Genomic DNA, 23,999 nt, shown 5'->3' with positions numbered 1-23,999 from the left:
AACCTATGCAGTACCATACCAGGAGTCAGTTTCGTCGACCGTTGAATACTTGGTTAACTGGCTTGCCTTTTCACCAACTTGCCCGTAGTCAGCCTTGTCGACCACGAATGCCCACTTCTCGTTTTCCCTGCCAATCTGCTGCACATCTCAAGCTCAATTTGCATAACAATTCGTTCACGAAATTCGTTTCTCAAATTGTCAAAATTTGCATAACAATTCAATGCACTCAACCTCGATCGCAAACGTAGAAAAACAATTATACAAATTCAGTTTTATCCTGACACGAATGAATTTCACAATGTCAAAAACGGAAAATCCTTATCGCAGAGTTAATAGTACATAATTATGTCATTGAAGAATGTCTGTGTCTGATCACTTTTAAATTACTTTTCGTTGACTGGGACGCATGCTAAGTATATTAGGTACATGTATATTGTATTTTAACAATTTCTTCAATTCGCTATTGCAATAGAGTTCTCTAAGACATTGATTGTAACAAATATATATTACTAGTGTATATATATATACGCCACTCATCAAGGACATGCTAACTGGGTAACTTTTACCATGCTGACATGCTGCTCATTTGGAAACTAGAGAACAGAATGATGGATTACGATGGATTTTATATGGCTTTATCAAAGCAGTAATGGTAACACATTGAGTCGAGCCTGAGACACAGTTTGTATTAAAATAATTTTCTCACACTGACTCTTGAATGGTTAATAACGTATAGTGAAATACATGAAACAATGAATCATCAGTTAGTTTCTTTCAAAAATACTATTAAATAACTTGAAATAAGTGGGTAATTCCACAGTGACGGACGTTACATTCGGAGGGGTTGGAAGTTATTTCAGTTGCCCTTATTACTAGAGTATTACCTTGTGGAATTTAATACTGTGTTATAGAATTATTTATACAACCAGCATTTTCATGCCAATAGTAACTATTCTTAGCTTGATAGTAATACAAAAATATGTGGGCGATGAACGTTACATCAAAAGGACATAGGTAAAAGCAAGGTAAATTTATTTTCAGATTGTCTAAAAGTTTTACATTTATATTTCTCCCCTGACAATTAACTCAATATGATCAAATATAAGTACAAGTTGCAATTTACTGCCAAACCCCAACAAAAATAGATTACATAACGATGTGTAATGGACGTTACGTGATGAATGTTACAGTTTGTCCATTGGCACAGTTCTTGAATTCAGTATTGATGTATTAGCATATTAAATCAAGTGAAAATTAACCATGAAGCTACTTAAATTAAGAAGCATATCAAAGCGAAAATTACTCTCATCTTAGGGATCTAAAGGCCTGAAAACATGTAACATATATTAAATTTGAAGTCAAATTTATGAAAAAAAATTATGGGCCTAATTCAGAATAACGTCTTTCTGAGAGACTGGGGCTCTTGTGAATAAATTCCAACTATATATAGCATAAACAAGTGATTTCTAATTTTTACCCTCATGTCCCTCCTGCTGTATAATTGCCTAAGTGACTATAAGTTTATAAGTGGATTTTAGTAGATCTAGACATACTATCAGAGTGGGTTAAATCGTAAACTTTATTTTAGCATTGCATCAGCAGACTACCCAAATATGTGCCTTATCTCCACTATGTATCAATGTTGTCCGGGAAAGCTCCTACCTAATCAATTTAGTATATGTTTGCAGGACATGAATGTGACCTGAATGAAAACCTGTACTTGGGAATCTAGTAATACATTGGATTGCAGTCAACCTTTATCTAGCGTGAAATTGATTGACACATGGAAAGGTTTGAGTTGATGCCTGACTTATATGACTGGCGTTTCAGTTCTACAAATCACGCGAGCTTTTAAAATAGAGGCACAGTATAATCCACAAATGTCCCCTGCAGAAAATGCGTTAAATAATGAATAAGACGTAGAATTAGACATTTCCCACTTTCTTGCAGACACATCAAGACGACTTGCCTTTCACTGTAAGCCCTTTCTCTAGAGACATGCACAAATTGCAAACTTTGCAAATTCATGGAAATACGCTTTGACCATGCTGATGAGCCATCTGATCGATTTACAATATACCTAAGGGAGATTGGGACAAGCTTAGGTTAAATCACTAATTTCAGTTCGGTAACTTTCGTATGAACAGGAAGATCGGGAGTACTGTTGCTTCTCAAGTAGATATGTGTGACTGTAAAAAACCAAGCATATATCCCTATTTGGTGGACTTTATGAAAATTGCACTCATTAACTCATTAACACTACATATGACAATTAATGTGAAAGCAGAATAATGAGTACAACTTGTGACAATCAATGAATTAAGATACTATCATTACCCAAAGATAATTGTTATCAACTATTTCAATTTCTCACAACATTTTCACGATCAATTTGGAACTAAAAAGTCTTTTCTGAGAGAACTTCGTAACTGTGGGTTTGTGTAAAATGTATTATGTCTATTGTTCTTGTCACCATTCCTATAATAATACTAAATATTTTATTGTATATTTGTTAATTTTACCCAATAATTTGTATAATCACATTGGTATTGCAATAAAATATATTGGTTAATCTACTCAATCACACAAAATAATTAGTTTGAATCGGTATGCAGTAAGTTGTTTCGCTAATATATTTTTGATAGGGTACTAACATTTAAGTAACTCGTATGTACACATCCAATATGCTGAACACAGAAAGAGCTTGAAAATAATTTGATCTTTCTTCCATTTGTATAATTAAAAATCGTATCACTGGCTCCACATTATATTTTGTATTCTTTGAGGTCAACAGTTTTAAGTACGAATCTAAAACAAAGATGTTGTCCATACGAGCTTCCTACAATATAGTACGTGTTCATAGGGTGTGAATATCATTAAAAATGAATGGCATTCAAAATGTTACAAATTAAAGGCTGACGTATCTGACTTGTGCCACGGTTCCACAAAACATTTATGCCTTAAGATTAGAAGCTGTGTATGGTTTCTGAATATACCCTGTAACTACAAATTGTTAACATTGAACACGAGTAGACTTACTATATGCTTCTGACAATTCTTCAAAATATATATTAGTATTAGTCAGTGTATAGCAATCATGAACGTAGTTTGATGCATTTTACTGTTTATAATTTCCTAATTTTATTAGGAATGCAAAAAAACTGAGGCTGCATTATGGTATAATTAATCATGTCTATTGATGTGCCGATTGTACGTCCGATAGCGATGGTGATATTTTACTGGTCAAATAAAAATGATTATTGAACCACATGCAGAATATTCACCATGTACAGGATTCTGATCTATTTTCATCGTGTATCCGCAGAATGCGACTGCGAGGTTGCGACAGACAAAAAAGAATTGCCTTACACCGAGTATGATAGTTTTGTGAATATAATATTTCGGAATCATATTGATAATATCTTTTTTCATTTTCAACATGAATATCATTACACCAAAATAAAAGTTTCCAAGACTTGTGAACTTAAACTGTGGTAGAGATACACAATGAATTTTCGAAATGGCTCAGTGATATATCCGGTCTTGCCGCTCAAAACTACCGCATACTTTGACATTATATTTTCCTTATTAGGAAGAAGTACCTGCCATGATATCTAGAGGCGTTAATTTATCTAATTAATCTCTTTGTGCCTAAGATGATAGAGTTTTCCTACTACCGTATGCACACCAGGTAAAGTTGAATTATTTAAATAAGTATTCTCATCGTAGTTTTATCTATGTTATTTGTTTCCTTTTAGCTGTATTTCTACAATTAAAACAGTGACAGGGGCCATGCTACAACTCGAACAGAGCAGGAACAATATAAAATGAAGTATCCGAAATATAAGAAAGGGGGATATGTGGTGAACAAGATCGCAGCACATATAGTAAGTTATAAAGTGACCAGATACACGTCACCGTTAATTTGAAAGAAGTCACCGAAATAGTTAATACATGTACCATACAGTATTTATTTTCATATACGTATATTTATCGCACCACATTCTGCTTATTCTCTAGGTTATGTGGATAAACGTTTTAATGAATCAATTTCACTCTGTTCAGGAAATGGTAACGCCGAGTATAATTGCCACATCCGCCACCGTTATGTAGCCAACAACGACAGGATTGAAACAAATCAAGCAACCAAACAACGTACGACCAGCATAATAAATTACTGCAGTGTGGTGCAACACAATCCAACAATCGATCTTTATTAATAACATCGTTTATCATCGAACGTTTGTACTGAATTACGAAATCTTTTATGTGTGAAAAACAATTACAATGTGTACTTAAAATCAGGTATGAGCGAATAAAACATAATGATACAAATCATGAAATAATGCATGTAATGTCGACTATTCGTGTTTACGTTAACCGTAATGCTGTATAAAATGTCAAAGAAGTAGATCAAATAAATTAGTCTAATAGTGGTAGTTTGAAGGCCGTGGTATTCTGCCGACTGAAATTTATCATGTATTTCTATGTCTGCATATGATTGAATGGTAACTTTTATGTCTTTGCCCAGGTATCTTACAAACTGCGTGTATATGGTATATATGTACTCTATGTAATAACATTAACAATATATATACGCCGAATAGCTATGTACATCAATCACATGTATGCATTTTACAGGACCATTGAATTAAAGTTTGACTTTCTCATTTGGTTCATCCTCAATTCCATCACTGTAGTGATGTCAGAAATAAAAATTACGAGGTCTGTAAAACTAATACATTCAGGCAAACACTGTTAAATTGTTTGTGTTCAGTTACACATGTGCGTGCCATTCCTTCCATTTGATTAGCCACCCACAAAACGTTCGTATTCCATTATTGTCAATAACCACATGTACTTCTGCAACAAAAACGATAACAAAGACTAGTTCCACCACTTTGAAAGTACTGTTCACCCGAACATGTGGTCAAACACTTTGAAGCATTTGTAATGCATCAAATGCGGTCAAATGCATAATCAGCGAACGTATCGGTAATAGTTAAATCAGTAGAATACGTGATCATTTCTCACGTTCTAATATATTTATATTCGTTTCATACAACAATATTTGTTGCATGATCTTCATCAGAGCGACATTGCTGCTGAAGGCTGCGTGCATCACTGAAATCTTGCAGAGGCGGGAGATATTTCTGAAAACTAGTATACCATACCAAACACGATTAATTACATCATCACTGGGCTGAGAATTGCATGAAATAGTGTTGCAAATGCAATGAATTGTACAATTCCAGTGCGCTGTGAAAATCAACAAGAGCAAGATAAATTCTTTTTGGTTACAAATCCATGCAACGAGACTATTGCGGAAGGATGGCTGCTCTATTACTGGACTAGTGCGCAGCACCAAATTGTAAAATGTATAGTATTATTGAAGTAACAGTTATTTAAGTGATGACACTATTGCTATGCTGTTGTCTTATCTTCCGATAAGTTGACAAATTTACAAATGAATGCAGAGCTAACTAGCTGTTACTGTATATTATTCACCCGGATACCAGAACAATGGACAACACTTTCCAAAGAAGTTTCACTTGGAAGTGACAATGATAAATTGTTAGATATACAGATGCACTTGCTTTTTTTTTGGTCTATTCAATAAAAAGCAAACCAACAACATTTAGTGCCTGGTATAGAAACATCATCAGACATTTTTGTTTTCAAATAGTAATATTGACTTAACAGAAAAGTCTTTATAGACTATTTCCCATAAACAGTGTTCACAGGAAATTGTCATTCATTGGAAAATGCAAAAATGTAATCAAATCAGTTAATTATCGTTAAGGTGAATTCATTTCAATCATATGTATGGGTTCAAAGAAGGATGGCACATTTAGAATGATTCTTAATTTAAAAGGCAGTGGTTCCCGCGCAGCTGCCTGTTCGAAACGACCACCGCCTTTTAAATCAATATTAGAAAACCACGATTTTAAGATGAACACACTTTTCATAGTTTTCATAGTTATCTGTCTCGGGAAACTAATTGGGGAGTGTGGCACTTTAGTTTGGAAAGATCTAGCAAATGTCCGTGTTGAAGCGAAATAATTTGGCATAGTATGATGATGTACATGTACATAATGAAGCGAGATAAGTTTACAAGGGTAACACTAATATTGAGATTGCATCAGATGCTTCCAACTTTGACTGAGAGCTAGGTATAAGGATAAAGGAACAGGTGGCTGTTGGAACAAACAAAAGGTCATAAACCTTAACTATTAAGAGGTGGTGACAGCATTTTTTGGATGTATTTTTTCAAAGACTCGTGTAAAACCACTAACCTACATTAACCACATTGGTGGTGTTCAAGCTTTACCATGCAATAAAGTAACCAAAGATATTTTTGGCTATGATGTAGTAATGAAGAAATTAAATCCACACATTTTATGGAGATCTCTGTTTGAGAAAAAACAGGTATTGACTTGTTTGTTGTTAGAACCAACACTCAGTTGACCATTTGCTTCGTGTAGGCCAGACCCTGATGCAAAGTAAATTGGTGCACGCACATTGGCATAATACTAACTTTTATGCTATTCCTTCATTTAGTATGATCGGGATACGTTTACAGAAAGTGACATATGGACAAGGCAGAAAGTAATATCGGAGCACTAGGGTAATATTGAGAATGACAGTTGAAACTCCGATAGTGCTTCCTAAGAACGACAACATAGTAAAGTCACCGATAAAAGGGAACGCCCGTCATGGAGGAAAACGTGATTACAGTTTAAGTCGAAAAAAATATTATTTTCACAAGAAATATAAAATTAGTGTTGGATTTTGTCGCTGAAATTTGTGTTCGGCGTGGATTATGCTCCAAATTAAGCCAGATAAGCTTTATCTGCACTTTGTATTGCAAATTACTGAAATTCGCGATGTATTAAATTAGTTTATCACCTTTAACTCTTATGTTACTGACCCTGAATTAGGTCACGTTAACTGCTATGGTGACTGCTTCTAGGAGGCGCTTGCTGAACATTATCAACTGGACGCGAGATAAGTACTTGTGAGCATTTATTATCAACAGGTATATAACAAACCTATTGTTAGACAGTTTATTTTGCTAATAGTTCAGCGTAATTTATTTATGTTAATTCAATATGCAATGATTTATTTTATCGAGGTGATGCACTTTAATAATGCATAATATATAGTGTGCACAATGCATTCAAGTCTCATGTGATTCCGTGAGTAGTGATGACATACTAGAATACAAAACTTAAACGAAAATTAACAAGTTACATGCCCCTTCCAATTTCTCATCCCATTACGTGGACTAATACATTACTTTGCACCTTGGAGTGTACCATTTGATTATGCTTGAATTGGATATGCACAACAGCGGTGTTTTAAAGCCAAAAGTTTTAAAGATAACTTATGTAATCCTATGCTTTCGTCATGACTACATAGAATCTAAATCTAAACTTCAACTTCGGTGTACATTCTCTTTTCTGTGGTGCCCATCATGAATTATTCTTGACCAGACCCCGTGACCTCACTACAAGGTCGTATTACTTTGTATGAGGGCTTTTACTACAAATAACCAGAACAGAAATGTTATGCAGAGGCGCGTGTCACAATCAGCAACACGTTCTTCTGTGCCACCTTAGGCGTCCACCTCAAACTCACAGTTGACTGAGGTTATAAATCTGGCATATGCCAGGCATTGTTATACAAATAATCGCATAGGTGGCTGTAGTTGTAAATTTACAACCAAGCTAAGTGATGTTATACAATGGTACGCATAGATGGCCGTGGTTATAATTGGTAATTGCTACTGAACAATAAATTTCAATGTGATGAAGTGTTCCCTGTGAGAATAACCATTGTTTATTTCAGTGCATATAATTTTAGAACCAGGGTAGCTGGAAGTGTTTACTGATTTGATCCTAAAATCTCATCTATAATATAATTCTTGTGTCTTCTTCGTTTCGATTTTTATTGAATAGTTGTCCAATATAAACTATTTTAATAACCATATTAGTGTTATCCGAGTACTGTGTTAAAAATGTTTCAATTCAGTCAATTGTGTAGTATTGGATTTTCTAATGCGATCATAATGCAAATAAAAGATTGACGCAAACATTTTGAGGCACAATGTTGGTGGCATGTTGCTGTAGGAATTTCTGGTTATCTCGCAATATATTACGAATATGAAAATATGTACATTAACAAGATTATGGCGAGATTATGGCGAGAGTACGGCAAATTATGTACTCTGGCAGCACCGTATTGCATCGTCTTCTGATATGCATCCAATAGATGTGATCAGCATACTGCCTTCGTACATATGCGGTGTTCTAATAATTTCATACACAATTACCACCCAATGAAGTATTAATAAATGTGATAAAGAAATATACGGATAAATTAACTTCAAGATAGAAAGATAATCGCTTGCAACAATAATTTACATTATTGGTTACGTGCCCATCAACAGTTTAATCACAGTACAAGACTGACCCTTATTAAATTCAGGTTCTGTAATATACACGTGTATTTTGAATAATATCTTACAATTTAAATCTCGTATGTGACTTTAATAGTAAATTAAAGACGTATTAATATAACTAGCAAAATAATATAGATATACAACACACGCATTGTATGATTACGTTGACATAGGAAACTGTTTGTTCAGAATATTGCATTCAAAATTTTAAACTGAAAGAGAATATCAACATTTTACAATGTGTGTATATTATTATAGTTGACGCTTTGTGGTTAGTAGTATTGTAGCCTTCTTTTTGAATGAAACAATTATACGACAGTCGCATGATGTAATACCGATCACAGTGTGAACTATATGAAACCTGCTACAAGATATACGTATTCAATTTTATGAACGGAGGTTTTATGCAGTTGTACGTAAATAATAATCATGTAAGAAAAAAGTACATGAAGGGTTATACATTTTCGGAAATGTGTTTTAAATATTTATTCTATTTCTTGGTAGATCCTGACAGTATACCTCTCATACTTGCCCGTCGGAATCATTCGTCACACATTTATGGAGACGTTCATGTCTGAATGTCAGAACACACATAGATTTCTGAAAACGGATATGGAATCATTTTAGGGCTTGGACTTTGTCAACCAAATGAATCAGAATATTAACACTTGGGGACAGGGTACCCTAGATGGGGATGCCATTGGGACATGGGAGTTCATGAAATATAAGATTATGAGATTTACAGTTTCCTATACAAAGAATAAAGCCCAAAATAAACGAAAGAGATTACTTGAATTGGAGAAATCAATTAAAGATTTGGAATCAAAATTAGATGATGAGAATGATATGGCACTTTATACTGATCTGAAACTACAGTTGGAAAACATCTTGGAAGAAGAAACTCGTGGGTTAATAATGTAACTATTATGAGATGGGGGAAAAAGTAATAGGTATTTTTTAGGTTTAGAAAGAACAAATAAAACACGGTCAACAGTGAGGCGTCTGAATGTTGATGGTAGTGAAATTAGTGACCAATATAAGATAAATAAATGTATTAAAGAATTCTACTCTAAACTTTATGCTGTTAAGCCAACTGATCTCTATAGCAGTAATGCTGAGCTGTTTTTGAAAAGTGATAACATTCCCCGTTTAGATGCAGAGGCAAAAAAGAAGTGTGAGGGAGAATTAATAATGTCAGAATGTTATTCAGCACTCCAATCATTGCCTAACAATAAAACACCAGGGAACGATGGTCTCTCTGCTGATTTTTATAAGACATTTTGGCCAGTAATAGGAAGGTATTTGCTTAATATTATTAATTATTCATATCATAAAGGTCTATTGGGGGTGTCACAAAGACAGGGTGTCATCACATTAATTGCCAAAAAAGGTAAAGATAAAACACATATTTCAAATTATCGGCCAATATCTTTAATAAATGTAGATGTTAAAATTGCATCCAAAGCTATTTCAAAGCGTATGCTTAATGTCTTACCTTCCATAATTCATCCAGACCAATGTGCATTTGTAAAAGGCCGCTACATCGGGGATGCTATACGAACAGTTCTTGATCTTATGCGGTACTCTAAACAGAATGATATGTCAGGTGTTCTAGTGTCTCTAGATTTTCACAAGGCATTTGATTCGGTCGACCACAGGTTTATTATTGAAGCCTTAAAGAGTTTTAACTTTGGTGAATCATTTATAAATTGGGTGAGAATGTTTTATAAAGATGTTACTGCTTGTGTCATGAACCATGGTATCTCAACTGGTTATTTTGAAGTGGGTAGAGGAGTTCGACAAGAAGACCCCCTATCTCCTTATCTATTCATTGTAGCTATTGAATTGTTAGCAATTGCAATTAGAAACAATAAGTCTATTGAAGGTTTTATTATTTTTCAGAAATGTATTAAACTGGCAATGTATGCAGATGACATTACATGTTTTATCAACCCAACATCAATTAAAGTTCTGTTTCAAATAACTAATAATTTTAAATGTTGTTCTGGTTTGAGATTAAACCAAGATAAAACAGAATTATTGTTGCTGGGTTATGGGCACAAGCCAAAGAAAAAACCTGAATTTGTTTCAAACTGGTCTAATGGTATTAAAATACTGGGCATTTATGTAACCTATGAGGAAAACAAGTTCTTTGAAGAAAATTTCAAAAATAAATTAACAAAACTGAAACAAATATGTAATCTGTGGTCTCAAAGATCACTCTCAATTATTGGTAAGATTCAAATTTTGAAAACATTCGGCCTTTCACAGTTTCTTTTTATAGCAACAATGATTCATACACCAAAACTAGTTATCAAAGAGATAAAACAGATTATATTTAAGTTTATTTGGAACGGGAGAGACAAAGTTAAAAGGAATACATTGATCTCCAGTATTGAAAATGGGGGTCTTAATATGATTGAAGTTGACTCTTTCATAAAGGCACAAAAAATAGAATGGGTTAAAAAATTTATCTCTGGTGGTCTTGCTGGATGGCAAACTATTATGAATAGGGTTTTAAGGGGTTTTGGGAGTAATATTATTTTTTTGTGTAACATTGAGATTAAAGAGTTGTTAAACAAGGTCCCACTTTTCTATTATGATATTTTACAAGATTGGTCAAAAATTACTCATATAATTCCTGAAACGGTACAGCAAATTGATAGCCAGATACTCCGGAATAATAAATTTTTAAAGATTGCTAACCACTCAGTGTATTTTCGGGGATTGGCAAACAAAAATATTAATAGGATTGGGGATTTAATTGACACCAATGGAAACTTTTACAATTGGGGTTTTTAGAATACTAAAGGTATTTCTCAAGTAGAATTTTTCCAAATTCAGGGCATAATAGATGCTATTCCAAGGGAATGGAAAAGTATAATTCATAGAAACAGACATACAAAGGTTGATTATGCTGAAAGGATTTATTGCAAGTCCTCCTATATAGATATTAATTCAATTACAAGTAAACAAATTTATAAATTGTTATGCAGAGATATTGTTGAGACTCCAACCATTGTCAGCCGATTTCAAGAACTGTATGGTGTATCCTCTGAAATGAGTAATGCGATTTTTTCACTTCCTTTTCAGACAACTATAGCTTCAGCCATGAGAGCTTTTCAGTTTCAAATTTTACATAGATACCTACCTGTTAATGCAAAATTATTTGAATGGAGCCTTGTAAATTCTCCTCTGTGTTCACTCTGCCAATTGTATAATGAAACAATTGAACATCTTTTAGTTGACTGTCACCATGTTCAAAAATTATGGAATGCATTGCAGGCAGAGTGTAGTATTATTCAACAAATAGAGTGTAATAAAGTAAATATAATTTTAGGTATTTTAAATGATGACAATCTAATATTGAACCATTTTATTTTACTGTTCAAAAAGTATAATTATAGCTGTAGAAGAAATGCTACAATCCCTTCTGCAATTGCGTTTAAATCACTAGTCCGTGAAAATAGAAAAATAGAGTTGGAAATATCCCTATATAAAGGAAAGGAACAATATCATTATCGTAAATGGGAGCTCTTAAATAATTGGTTGGCTTAATACAAGTAAATTAATCTTGTTTTTGTTTTTGTCTCACCACCGTATACCAGACAGCGTTTGTCATGTACTTTTTTTCCCAGAGGGGATTTTGTCATCTGCTCTGTATTTTTTTTTCTGTATTTCAGAATAAAAAAAAAATTGTTAAAAACAAAAAAACAAAAAAAAAATGTAGGGCTTGTTTAACATGTGTGGCTGCTTTCCATTGACCCTTGTGGGTTTTTCAGCAAAATTGCATTCTCGCAACATCCCGATTGTTTTTGCTGATGGTGGTGAAAAAACAATCGGTAATTGTGACAATGCAACTTTGCTGGAACATAATTTAATACGTATGCCAAATTGTTTATTTTTTGCGCTGTCTCACCCATCGATGAACGGTTGAATTTACTACAAGTAACATACTACCAACATTGATATGTGAATATTTAATGATATAGAAAATGCAACAATTCATTTGTTTCAGGAAAGATAAATGTTGCAGTTGCAAAATATTTGTTAATACAACATGATATATTACATAAAATATGAACATATGATAGGTATGAAATGTCGCGGGGCAAATAAAATAACAGGTACCTACTAAGAGAATTGAAATTTACACTCGAGTACGTAATGATGCTGTTAATACATTCCTCTGAGAAGAAGTATAAATCTAAAAATACTCGCCTAATACTAACGTTTCTTTGATTGGCATTTCTGTGAGGCGCCAAAACCCAGCAGAGGATACTTGTGAAAAACAGGGCAAAAGATATACACGCATTCCACTGAGCTAGTACTAGATTTTATACAAATGGCAACTTTCTTGGTTTCAATGAAATAAATGGAAACAAAACACCTAAAAATATTGAAATTCACACTCCGAACACCCTTGCATAAGGCCGAGCCTGTAACGATATTGTACAAGGTTGTAGCAAGACCGATATAATCTTGATTGGTAGTTGTGATACTTGCGTGGATCCTGTTGAACATTGTATGTTAAATCCATCATTATTTGTAAGGATGTTGGAAGCTTGTGACAAGTCCGAACCCGAAAGCATTTTTAAAGTGATTTTGAATAAGAGTTCAGGGCAGTGCATGACATTTTTCTTTTTAATTTCCCTTTTGATATAATGCTGCAAGTCATTGTCAATGAGGCGATATATATGTATAACTTAAAATGTGATGCATATGTGAATTGATTTGACAAAGCAAGTACGAGGAATGGCTCCGAAATCTGCAATCGCTTAAACACGATGGCCGCTAGTCAGTATTTTTTTGTTTTATGGTGACAGGTACCATTGCTTACAATGTATGTATCACGTTTAAACCAAACTCATCCACATACGACGTGACTGAGATAGTGAAAATGTGTGATTTTGACATTAAAATGGCAACCATTCGGCCATCGTGAATCAGAATCAGAATCAGGGGTTTACAAGCTTGATACAAGGTTGGAGCTGTGCCGTGTTACAAGATTCCACGAACCGATTGGGTTTGAGAACAAATGGGATCTTCTGCCTGTATTATCTACTTGAGAATAATGTGCGTGTGTGTGTATTCATCAGCAGACTCGATTTCCCTCCAAATAGCGTTTTTAAAACAGTGGATGCGAACAAACGTGTAGACCTAGAATGAATATCATTCTTTGATCGGATACGTGCTAGCTGAACATTTTTACGAATTTGCAACGAGACTTATACAACTTTATTCTCGGAGCATTCCCTGACCGACCGACCGACCGACCGACCGACCGCGGGCATTGTCAATACAAGGAGCTAGAAAGAAGGAAATAATTACCTAACACCGGATATGGGGAGCTGACTAATATATCTTAAACGTCGTATTTACAACCATAATAACTCAACAGTTTTTTGCCATTACTTTAGAAACTTTAGTGTCCTTTTGAATTGTTCTAATGATATTATTTCGCCGCGTAAACTTTCGATAGCTCATCAGAACGCCGGGATTCGGGGAAACAAGCGGAAACATTCATCTAGCTAGAAATCAACCCCATTTCGCACGAAAACCGATTGATGGCGCAAAAGCTCGAAAGTAGTCTTATTACTGTCGGTAACATGCGAGCGCAGCAAACAACTACTCTGTCATCAATGACGGTAACAGTAATTGTGAAGTAATACTATTGATCGTTTCGTTCTACTCAGGTGTTAGCGGTAGTAATATACAATCAGAGGAGACGTGGTTGAAATGTGAAATATGTGTATATGCTTCACTATCAGGAAACGAAATAAACACCAGCTGCCCCTTCCAAAGTTATACAATAATTCTATTTATTGTAGTTGCCAGTTTTGTGGGGGGGGGGGGGTTCAGGAATACAGACTTCAAGGTGTATACACCTGTTGCACTTACACTTGTTGTTCAGTATTTATTGGGAATTGGCAATTGTTTTTGACGTATCCTGGATAAACTTCCCTGGATGATTTCACTGATTTTAAGTTGCTGTCCCAAGCCCGAAAGCTGCAATGACACAAGGAACATGTGAATAATATGTTAACCTACACTCAATCAATTCGCCCGCTCTTTTACGCTTTAAAACATTAGAAACACCACGAATAAATTCCATGTGGGCGAGAATCTGAAACTTTTTTTTTTCAATAGTTGAGGTAGTGATTTTATCGCCAATTCCTTTCTTGTAAATAATAATATGAGAAAACGAAATAATCGCGTAACTGTCGCTGCCCTCAAACTATGTGTGGCATAAGTACCATTTTATTCCCATACCTTCACACAATACATGAATACTAATAAACTGATTTCATCGTTCTGACTAGCTGCAAAAATTATACCTCTGGACATGATTCTGGTGGACTGAATAAAACATTAAACTTATTACAACTTGAGTTGACAATTCGTTTTCAACGGATTCGTAAACACGATTATATATTGTTTTATTGGTCATACAAAAATAAAAAAAATACCTGTCTTGGTATCTTGAGAGCAAAAATGTTGCTGTTTGCAAATTTCCTTACTGCTACGAATGTTCATAATATAGCCTAGACTATCTTGAGGCTACTGAATAACATTACAAATTCATACAATACAATACAATCGGGTGAACGCGGTGCTTTTCAGCGCTCCCCGATTTTCTGCCTGTTTTGCGTTTTTTGCGTTCGTTGTGCGCCCGTGTTTTTACACAGTTGTATATAGTGTGTCTACCCTTTACGTGAGTAATTTATATTTGTTGTTTTTTGTTATTATTGTGGTTTTTGGAGGCGTTTTCTGCCTCGACGGTGGTAAGATTCCGGCGACCAATATGGCGGCCGCTGAGAAGAGGCCTTCATCGTCACCAAATGTAAAACTCACCAGGAACCATGCCATAAGGTGTGAGAATATTGACGGCATTCCTGTTGAAACATATGTAGAAGCCGTTTGTGATATTGTTGGGGCAAATAACATCATAGCGGCATCCAGGATGAACCGTTCTGTTGTTGTTTTTCTTACACACGTTACATGGGTTGAAACGGTTGTTATTTCGGGTCTTGATATTGGTGACTTACATATTTCAGTTGAACCACTTGTACGCCCCGCCACTAAAATTGTTTTGTCAAATGTCCCCCCATTTTTACCTGATGAGTGTATTACTTCTATTCTTTCAAGTTATGGACGTGTGACGAGTGCGGTACGAGCGATTCCGCTGGGATGTAAGAGACCGTCTCTGAAACACGTCAAATCATTTCGACGTCAGGTTTATGTTCACTTGAAAGATGTCAGTATAAATGGTTTACTTCCAATCACTTATCAGGGTCAGATATTTAATATTTATGTTTCAACTGATGAACTGGTTTGTTTTGAGTGTAAAATGAAAGGACATACACGAAAATCATGTCCAAATTCTCAAAGCATTGTTACGCAAATGGTGATGGGGGAAAACAATGAAGGCTCCCAAAGAATTTCTACAGGTGTTCAAGGTGTTAATGAAACTCATAAAGTGAATGGTACAACTGATCCCTCTTTGCAAACAGATCTCATCGATAAACAAAATGTGACCAGTGTTGAAGTTGATAAAAACAATAGTGATCAAATTGTTAATACAAGTAATGAAAACCACATAGATACTGATGAAAATGATATAACAGATAATGTTGAAATGGTTAATCTTTCAACCAAAAAACGTGCGCGATCAAAATCCCCAGTGATTCGAGAAGGTCATAACAATGACATCTCAACAGATAGCAAAATAATCAAACCAAATATTAAAAAACGAAGTGATGGTACACTAAGCAATATAGTATGTGACATTGAACAACAACCAAACGATGAAGAGAGGGTACGATCCCCTCCTTCAACTGCCAATGAACACCCATCCACTTCACCCCCCTCACCGCTGCCATCCACTCAACCCCCACATGTGTATGCAGAGGTGACTGTACTCAAACCAGTACCCCAGCCAGAAAGTACTGATTTGTCTTCTTTCCCACCAACGCCCTCCCTTGATTTTACAGACAACTCCCCTATTTATTCACCATTGTCAGAAATGCCAGTAGACATCAGTGATGTGAATGAACAATCCCAAGAACTTTTTGATTCTCAAAGTACATCGAGAGAAAATAATGATGATTGCCAAACTGCCAGTGATGAAAGTGACAGTGAATCTGTCATTTCAAATGTGTCTATTGGTATCATGAGTAGTGAGGAGAGTATATCAAATGCAAAATTAAATGATTTTTTATTGTCGACACGACATTCCCGCAAGTTTATTGACAGATGTTTTGAGTTCTGTCCAAATCTCAAAGTGTTGGTGTGGCATTTTATCAATTATCGTAACACTCAGAAACTAAACGCTTCTGAGAAAATACGCATGAACAGGCTTATTAAAAAGGTTAAAAAACAAATAAGGACTGGCAAATTTATAGCTGATTTTTAAACCAAAACCATATAATGGAGGGTTCAATTTCTGGGGCAACATACAATGTTAATGGATGTCGCGACTCACTTAAAAGATTCAGTGTTTTCAACTATATTAAGCGTGATCACCCCTGCAATTTTTACTTATTACAAGAAACACATACTCTTGCGTCCGACGAAAACATATGGAAGCTAGTATGGCGCGGAACGGGCATTTTTTCTCATGGCACTGCTAACCGCGCGGGTGTGGCTATATTGTTTCCTCCAACAACAGTTGTACACATTTTATCACAATGTGAAATCATGCCAGGCTATGTCCTGCACACACACGTAGAATTAAACAATAATCCTGTACACATTATAAATGTATATGCACCCATAAATGGCGCGGAACGAATGGAATGCTTTAATAAAATAAAACAATTTATCCCTACTTTAAATAACGACCCACTGATTATGGGAGGAGATTTTAATTGTACAACCGATCCTGACATGGATCGCAATAGGGGACGGGAGCCTGACATGCGTACTGCTAACCTCCTTACTTCAGTTATTCGTCGTCACAAACTAATTGATACGTGGCGTCACCACCATGGGAATGCTGTTAATTTTACTTGGGGGCGTAGTGGTACACTTGTTCGCCTGGACAGAATGTACATTAGCAAGTGTATGCGTGGGAAAATCAAGTCTATTGAAATTAGTAACGGGGCGTTGGCTTATTCTGATCACTCTCTTGTTAGTATATCAATAACAATTAACAATGGTAAAAATAAAAGTCCTGTATGGTGTATGAACACACAAATTTTACAGGATGATGAATATGTTAAAGAAATTACGGATTTCTGGCTGGAATGGCAACTTTGTCGTGAAAACTATTCACATATTCAAACTTGGTGGGACGTGGGAAAGAATAAAATAAAATTAATTACTCAACAGCATTGCGCATTCAAGCAATATAAACACAAACAAGCAAAACAAACATTAGAAAGGGACATCCGAGCTATGGAGCGCGATATCACCCAGAATTCGCCGCCCACAAAATCATACATAGAAAAAAAGAGACTCCTTTCAAACATGGTTCAACATGAGAATAAAGGTCTCATCACACGAGCGCGGCACCATTTTCTAAATGAAAATGCTGTGTGTAATACTTTCTTTTTCCAAATAGAGAAAAAGAATGGAAACAAAAAAGCTATTTTTCAGCTCAGGCGTCATGACAACAGTCTCACACAAAATCAAGCTGAAATCCGCAAAATAGTACGCAACTTTTACACTAAGTTATATACTACAGATAATATTGATATAGATGCACAGAATACCATCCTTGAGGGCCTGCCAAAGCTGAGTAATACCGACCGCGATGACCTTGATGAGCCTATTACGTATGGCGAACTTACTAACACCGTAAAGCAACTTGAGCATGGGCGAACTCCCGGCATTGATGGGATTCCGAACGAGTTTTATCAAAAATTTTGGAATCTTATTGGGAAAGACCTCTGTGACGTGTTCAGTAAAGCCACTGAAGAAAATGTGTTTCCACTTTCTTGCTCTAGAGCAGTTGTTACCCTACTCCCAAAGAAAGGTGATATTACACAACTAAAACACTGGCGACCTGTGAGTCTTCTTTGCAGTGATTATAAGATCTTCACTAAAACACTAGCAATACGTCTGCGCGGGATCATTGGTTCCATAATTCACCCAGATCAAACTTGTAGTATTCCAAACAGGCATATCCATGACAACATCAGTCTATTACGTGACAGCATTGACTGTGCTAATATGACTAACTCTCCCCTCGGCATCGTGGCTCTAGATCAAGAAAAAGCATTTGACAGAGTAAATCACGCTTATCTATTCAACACAGTTCATGCTTTTGGGTTTGGTGACAAGTTTATTTCTTACATTCATCTTATATATTCAAATGCTCAGTCCCTTATCCGTATAAATAGTGCTCTCACCCCTCCCGTCATGCTGTCACGTGGTATTAGGCAAGGTTGCTCATTGTCCACAGCCCTTTATGTTATTGCCATTGAGCCACTGCTCCATAAAATCAGAAATGATGGAAATATTAAAGGTTTAACAATACCGCATCTCAATAATGAACACTGTAAACTTACAGCTTATGCTGATGATATAGAATTTTTTATCACACATAAACAAGAATTCGCATCACTTGCTGCATGGTTGCGTATTTATGAACGCGCGTCAAATGCGAAAATCAACCTCGAAAAGTCGGAAGGTTTATGGGTTGGTAGCTGGCGCAACAACACGTTTTCTCCTCTCAATATTAAGTGGAACAACACCGGGTTAAAATTGTTGGGCGTTTTTCTCGGGAATGATAAAATGTATACCAAACAGAACTGGACTGAGTTGGTTTCAAAGATAAATAGAAAAATTGAATTCTGGAACCACTTTGTTCACAGTATGTTCTATAGGGGGCGCTCTATGGTAATTAACAACATTATGTCATCCCAACTACTATACCGCTTTACTAGCCTAGTGCCACCCACTGATGTTGTTTTGAATATACAAAGGTCGTTACTTGACTTCTTTTGGTAAGGTCGCCATTGGGTTGCTGCTAAAACACTTTATCTTCCTCTGGAAAAGGGGGGACAAAATGTTACCCATCTCCCCACACGTATCAGCGCCACGCGACTTAATTATATTCAAAGATATCTTTATGGCAATACTGATCATTTTTGCTTTAAGTTCACTGACTACTACTTCATCCAAGCAAGCAAAATGTCTTATACTAGGCAGCTGTTGTGCACCACGAATAGCCTTCCTTTAAAACTGAAGAGCATACCACCATTCTATCGTGAACTCCTTCAATGCTGGAAGTCTGTAGATAAGGTGCGTAAATTTAATGACAATAATCCGATTGATATTTTTAATGAACCACTTTTTCACAATGCATTTATTAATCATCCTATTAGAAAGGAACCTTTTGCACTCCGTCACTTTGTGGACGCTGGTATAACCAAAGTCTGTGATCTGGTCCATGAAACAAATCAAACGTGGCTGAAAGCTTCAAACATCTCAGATAGAGTAAATATACATTCTGAACGCATTCTGCAGCTCAGTCTCAAGGTTATTCATGATTCCATGCCTACCAAATGGAAGGATACTGTGAACAATTATTTCAAACGAAAAAACAAGCGTGCTCATGCTCTCTCTCATCTCAGTTTTCAGCTACACTTTTCTGATGAGCTAAATCTAGCGCTTTATAAACTTGAAAAAGGCGCAATATATAAATATTTAATTGAAGTTCTCAGTACTAGTGGTCGTCAACAACAACCAAGAAACGTATGGTGTGACATACTTAGTCTGCCTGAAACAACTAAACCAAATTTTTAGAACTGTTATGCAGCACCAATTACGACGTATGACGGAGATATGCAGTGGCGCATATCCCATGGCGCCTTTGCAACTGGTAGTTTCCTTTTCAAAGCTCGGTTATCAAGCTCGGATAAGTGTATTTTTTGTGGCGAGGTGGATACACTTGAACACATCTTTATAGAATGCCCATCTAATAACGAGCTATTACATACATTCAAAATAATCACATCTGGTCTGCTTCAAACAGGCTTTCGTATGCCAATCTGGTGGTTTTTAATTCTGCCACCGCGTCGTTCTAAGGGTTTTCTTTACCGACAGGCACAACAAATGTTTTGCCTATTAACGAGCATGGTGAAAGCTGCAATTCACACCAGTCGTCGAAACAAGAGGCAACAAAAAGGTGTCAGTGATTCTCTTACTGGTTTATCATAATTTGTTGTAGAACATACTACTATGTATTTAAAAGTGAAGAGAGGTGTAGTGATATGTACACACTATTGATATGCTAATTAAATGTACACCTGGTTATGCCAGTACATCTGGTATGCGCTGTTATAAAAGAAATGTAATTCAGAAAATTGTTGTCAGTATTCTATAAGCCTTGGTCGTGTTTGTGTTTGTACTGTGTATGTGCGTAATTTTGCCACAGGTGCAACCCAGAATGCCACAACGATAACAAGAAGTGATGTGTTTTGTCTTATGAAACAAAGATTACGCTGTCGTTCAGTTTTTGAATTGCAATACCTCCATATTTATACCCATGGTGCATTGCGAAGACCTATCCAGTGTTATAAGATCTCTACACAGATTGGAGTCCAAGCATCCACGAGAGAAGGTAGGTTTGCCATTGATTCAACAAAAATCACATAAATATATGTAGAAGAAATAATCAAGTTCGCGTTTTTCAAACCAATTGTCGTCAGAGGATAAAAGCACACCTCCAACAATGTCATCGAAATTAAAACAAAAACACCAACTATCTGATTGAAAATCAAATATGTGCTCATTTACATTCACTGAAACCCGGGAAGTGAATACATTTATATAGGGGAATAATTAATTACGAGAAATGTAATCAAATATAGAGAAAATACCATATGATTGTTTTGATTTGAACTGGTGACCACGGCATCAAATCGCCTAGCTACATATCACAGCCAACTCGGCCAACGGGCATCCCTAAAATGATGCGTAATAACAGAGTTTATTCGACGCCGAGAACGTGCAACTCTAAGCTCAATCGAATACACACGGTATCTCCGGGCGGTGTCATAACGCACGTCCCAGCGTGACTTCTACTCTGCCGTTTTAGGGGTAATGTTTGTCTTTTGGATGGCTTAGATGATATGCTAATTTGATATGTCTCTTATTAGATGTTTTATTTGTAACCACCCAGTACACTGTAGAACAATAATATTTTTAGTGTTGATTTTTGTGTTTTTTTTAAATAAAAGTTTTTTTAAATATAATTATCATTTCGTTTTGTGTTGATTGTGTACTGCGTAATTTTCTGAAGTATTCTTTTTCAATCGGAAGTTTAGAAAAAAATTGTCGTGTGACATTTATGTAAACAATACCACATACAATGCCACCACACCCGATCTTCCTTCAGATAATAATAATAATATATTTATTACTCCGTAATGTATAATAACAGTTCATCTTAAAGCGGGTGAGTCGTCACCTGCGCATGCGTCAGATGGCCATAGCGTGTCATTGTTACAAACAAACATCTACCCAAACATCTATGCAAATAAGACAGATCGGCGCCAATGTTATGCATTGAGCGAGTTCGACTTAAAATATGCATGTCTTTATAATTGTTTACTTATCTCATACAGATCTGTGACGTTGGAATCACTGGTTTGGTGTTACTCATCTAGTCATACATTGACGTACAAGTTCCCCTAAGTGAACCATTAAAGATTCAAAAGATTATCCAAACATTCCAGCTGATACCACACCAAGAAGGAGGATATTTCAAAGAAACATACCGGTCGGGTGCTAAACCTATGGCGTCACATGGACTAACTGACGATAGTGGCGATCTGATGAGACCTGGCGGAGACAGAAACGCAGTGCGTAATGTCTGCACATCTATAATCTATTTAATAACGAAGAATTCTCCTATAGCTTACCTGCATCAAAATAAATCCGATATTGTGAGATATCACCAGGGTGGTGGGACGGTTCTGGTTTATACAGTTTCACCTGACGGTAAACTTCATCAACATAGACTGGGGATGCATTTCAATGCGGGAGATGTTCTGCAAGTGGTGACGCCCGGTGGCTTCTGGGAAGCCTTGGAGCTTGTTGATGGTGACTGGGCTCTACAAGGGGAAGCTGTGGCTCCGGGCTTCGACTACCGCGACATGATTCTAGGAACAAAGAAAACACTTTCGCAGTTTTCAGAAGATATTAAAGATATTTTACGTTTGCATCATGCTGGCATTTTAACACCACACTGCGAAAACGGAAGCAGGCGTGGGAACCCACGCCGACTCAAATTTCTTTGTTCCTGCCTCCATGTTCCTGCATTACTATTTGGCCACGTAGTGTGAATTCATGTGCCAGCAGGTGTGAACTGACTTCTCGTCAACGCTTAAATGGGGAGGGGGAAAATGGAATGAGGGGGACGTTGGGACGTCATAGCAGGTGCAGGTCTTGACGAATGGTTGCGATAACCTAGCAAGGGGTGTCTCACGTGTCTTAATATTAAAGAACATCGAAGCTCAACTCCAGAAACTGACTGTGTCTGACTACATGGGTGTGTGAATGACTTCAGTGTTCCGTTATAAGGTCTTATGGTATCCCTACACTGCAGAAGCGAGTAATCCCCGAAATTCCCCTTTGAGCTACATTACAATATAGAAAGTCGAGTACGATGACAGTGCCACGCTTTCACAAACTCGGTACTATTATGTGTTTTCATTGTAAACACTTTTAGCTATCTGTGCATTTTTTTTAATGTCAATAAATTACATTCCGTCTATACAAATATCATCTTATCTCATCCCATCCTATTCTAATCTCATAACTACCTGACACTGTATCGTATATATACCGCTAGTATAATATAAAATTGCCCCCCCCCCCAGCCTAAATCAAGGACTTGTTTTGCACATGTCCATACATCATCGTTTTTCGAACATACCGATATGCACGTCATTTTTTTTCTTTATTTGGTTGCTCTTTCATCGATTTGAACATATCAACAGTTTCTCGGGCATGCCCTAACGATTATTATGCAATGCAACACGCATTTTACACGCATATTTTAATGGATGGGGTTATAATCGGGGGATGCCCTCAAATCGTTAAATGTCTGAATGTGTTGAAAAATAGAGGGGTGGGCGAATTATGGAAGAGGAGCCTATGATCGAGGAAGTACGGTACTTCAAGGCAATTGGACATCTCACTGTAAGAGTACTGTGATTGAAACGCATGCATTTCTAATCCAAGTTCTAAAACTCAAAAACTAATTAGACATATGAAAGTTAAGTTTATACTTCTAGTACACAATGCTAGGCTGTATGAATGGCGTATACGAAGGTGTTCAGATAGTAAAACGTCATAGCTTTGAAAAGTACCCGGATGTTAAATATGTTCGTTCGTTATTTACATCCCTCCATAAATGGCCTCCATGGGGTTTACTAGTAATTTTAAGCATTTCAAATACCCCCTCTCCAAAGCTTCAGTTGTAATTAAAAAAATTAAACCACTGCAATTTTATTTCAAATACAGTTTTGGATATACACAACTATAAATTAAGGCCGCATTGATGTTCGCTTCAAGTTAT

At 36.1% G+C, this 23,999-nt stretch overlaps 1 protein-coding gene across 1 annotated transcript; it reads left to right on the top strand.

The window, feature by feature from the left end:
* The first annotated feature begins 22,045 nt into the window (after positions 1-22,045).
* LOC144355642 (uncharacterized) lies at positions 22,046-22,852 on the top strand. The gene is given in 3 exon segments (XM_078010713.2): positions 22,046-22,725; positions 22,728-22,815; positions 22,818-22,852. Coding segments are annotated over 3 exon segments (636 nt in total). The 5' UTR covers positions 22,046-22,212.
* The last annotated feature ends 1,147 nt before the right edge of the window (positions 22,853-23,999 follow it).

Source organism: Saccoglossus kowalevskii, chromosome 11 (genome assembly GCF_978046115.1).
Source record: "Saccoglossus kowalevskii chromosome 11, keSacKowa6.1, whole genome shotgun sequence".
NCBI lineage: Eukaryota > Metazoa > Hemichordata > Enteropneusta > Harrimaniidae > Saccoglossus > Saccoglossus kowalevskii.
This window is presented reverse-complemented; position numbering and strand designations above follow the sequence as displayed.